General features: G+C 39.5%; 1 protein-coding gene across 1 annotated transcript; it reads left to right on the forward strand.

Moving 5' to 3' along the window:
* Window positions 1-271: 271 nt before the first annotated feature.
* On the forward strand, window positions 272-1212 carry LOC114637454 (olfactory receptor 4P4-like). The gene has a single exon (XM_028785670.1). It carries the CDS (start codon window positions 272-274, stop codon window positions 1199-1201), a length of 930 nt encoding a protein of 309 aa, XP_028641503.1. The 3' UTR covers window positions 1202-1212.
* The last annotated feature ends 210 nt before the right edge of the window (window positions 1213-1422 follow it).

A 1422-nucleotide genomic window follows, 5' to 3' on the forward strand; every position in this document is an offset into this window, starting at 1 on the left:
CTTTGTTCTATGAGAGTTTATTATGTATAAGATATTAATAAATTTCCTAGGTATAGAATGCCACTATTAATAACATTGAGTTAACAATTAGGAGCACAATTATGCACTTTCCTAAAGAGCCTATTTAATCCATAATTAAGTCAAATATGACTATTGTTATTCAATATATAATCTTTATAAAAGTAAAAATAATTCTGTCAAAGATGCATTTTTTATTGTTTAATTTCAGGTGAACTAAGTGTCAGCTCTGCATGTGGATACATCTAGATTCATGGAAAATCATAAAAATGTCACAGAGTTCATTTTTACAGGTCTGTGGGCGAATAGACAAATAGAGCTGCTGTTCTTTCTCTTGTTCCTGCTTTGCTACCTGGCTGTCTTAATGGGGAACTCTGTCATCCTACTCACCATCTCCTGCAGCCATTTAATTGAACAACCAATGTATTACTTTCTCTGCCATCTTTCCCTCATGGACCTCTGCTACACCTCCACTGTGATTCCCAGGCTCATCAGGGACTTGGCCGCAACGAGAAAAATCATTTCCTATAATGAGTGCATGACCCAGCTCTTCACTGCCCATTTGCTGGCAGGTGTGGAAATCTTCATCCTGGTGTCCATGGCCTTGGACCGCTATGTTGCCATTGTCAAGCCCCTACACTACATGGTTATCATGAGCAGGAAGAGGTGTGATATGTTGATTGTCATGGCCTGGGTACTAGGGTTCTGGCACTCCATTGCTTTACTACTCATGGTGCTCAGTCTGCCATTCTGTGGTCCCAACCACATCAATCACTACTTGTGTGACATCAAGCCTCTTTTGAAGCTGGTCTGTAAAGATGTTCATGTTGTTAGCATCTTAACAATTGCCAACTCAGGGATGGTGGTCGTTGCTATTTTTATTGTACTGCTTGCTTCTTACATGCTCATTTTGTATTCTCTGAGGAAAAGATCATCTGCAGGGCAACGTAAAGCTCTCTCAACCTGTAGTTCACACATAATGGTGGTAGTTTTGTTTTTTGGGCCCTGTATTTATACCTATGTTTTACCTGCAGGAAGTAAGAACAAGGATAAGGAAGTTTCTGTGTTTTACACTGTAATTGCCCCCATGCTGAATCCCCTTATCTACACACTGAGAAACAGTGAGATGAAAAGCGCCATGCACAAGGTGTGGTCTCGGCTGTCACACTCAGAGTTGAAATAAGTGACACAATCTTGTGATTCTGCTCAGATGTTCCTCTGTTTGAACTGCCACCTATTATCTAAAGAAATATTCCTCCATGAACAAGGCTTTTGGCAACAGTTGTCAATTGCAATAAACAGAGATGTTTAGAAGATATTTGACATACTTACCACATGTATTTAACAAAACAATAGAAGTTGAGTCTTATCCAAGACTTACTATCAGCTCCACACAAGTTTGTT

The sequence above is a fragment of the Grammomys surdaster genome, unplaced genomic scaffold, assembly GCF_004785775.1.
Source record: "Grammomys surdaster isolate TR1022 unplaced genomic scaffold, NIH_TR_1.0 125284, whole genome shotgun sequence".
Classification (NCBI taxonomy): domain Eukaryota; kingdom Metazoa; phylum Chordata; class Mammalia; order Rodentia; family Muridae; genus Grammomys; species Grammomys surdaster.

What these genes read in the sequence shown, in the direction of transcription:
- LOC114637454 (XM_028785670.1), top strand. Translation starts at nt 272, where the DNA reads ATGGAAAATCATAAAAATGTCACAGAGTTCATTTTTACAGGTCTGTGG.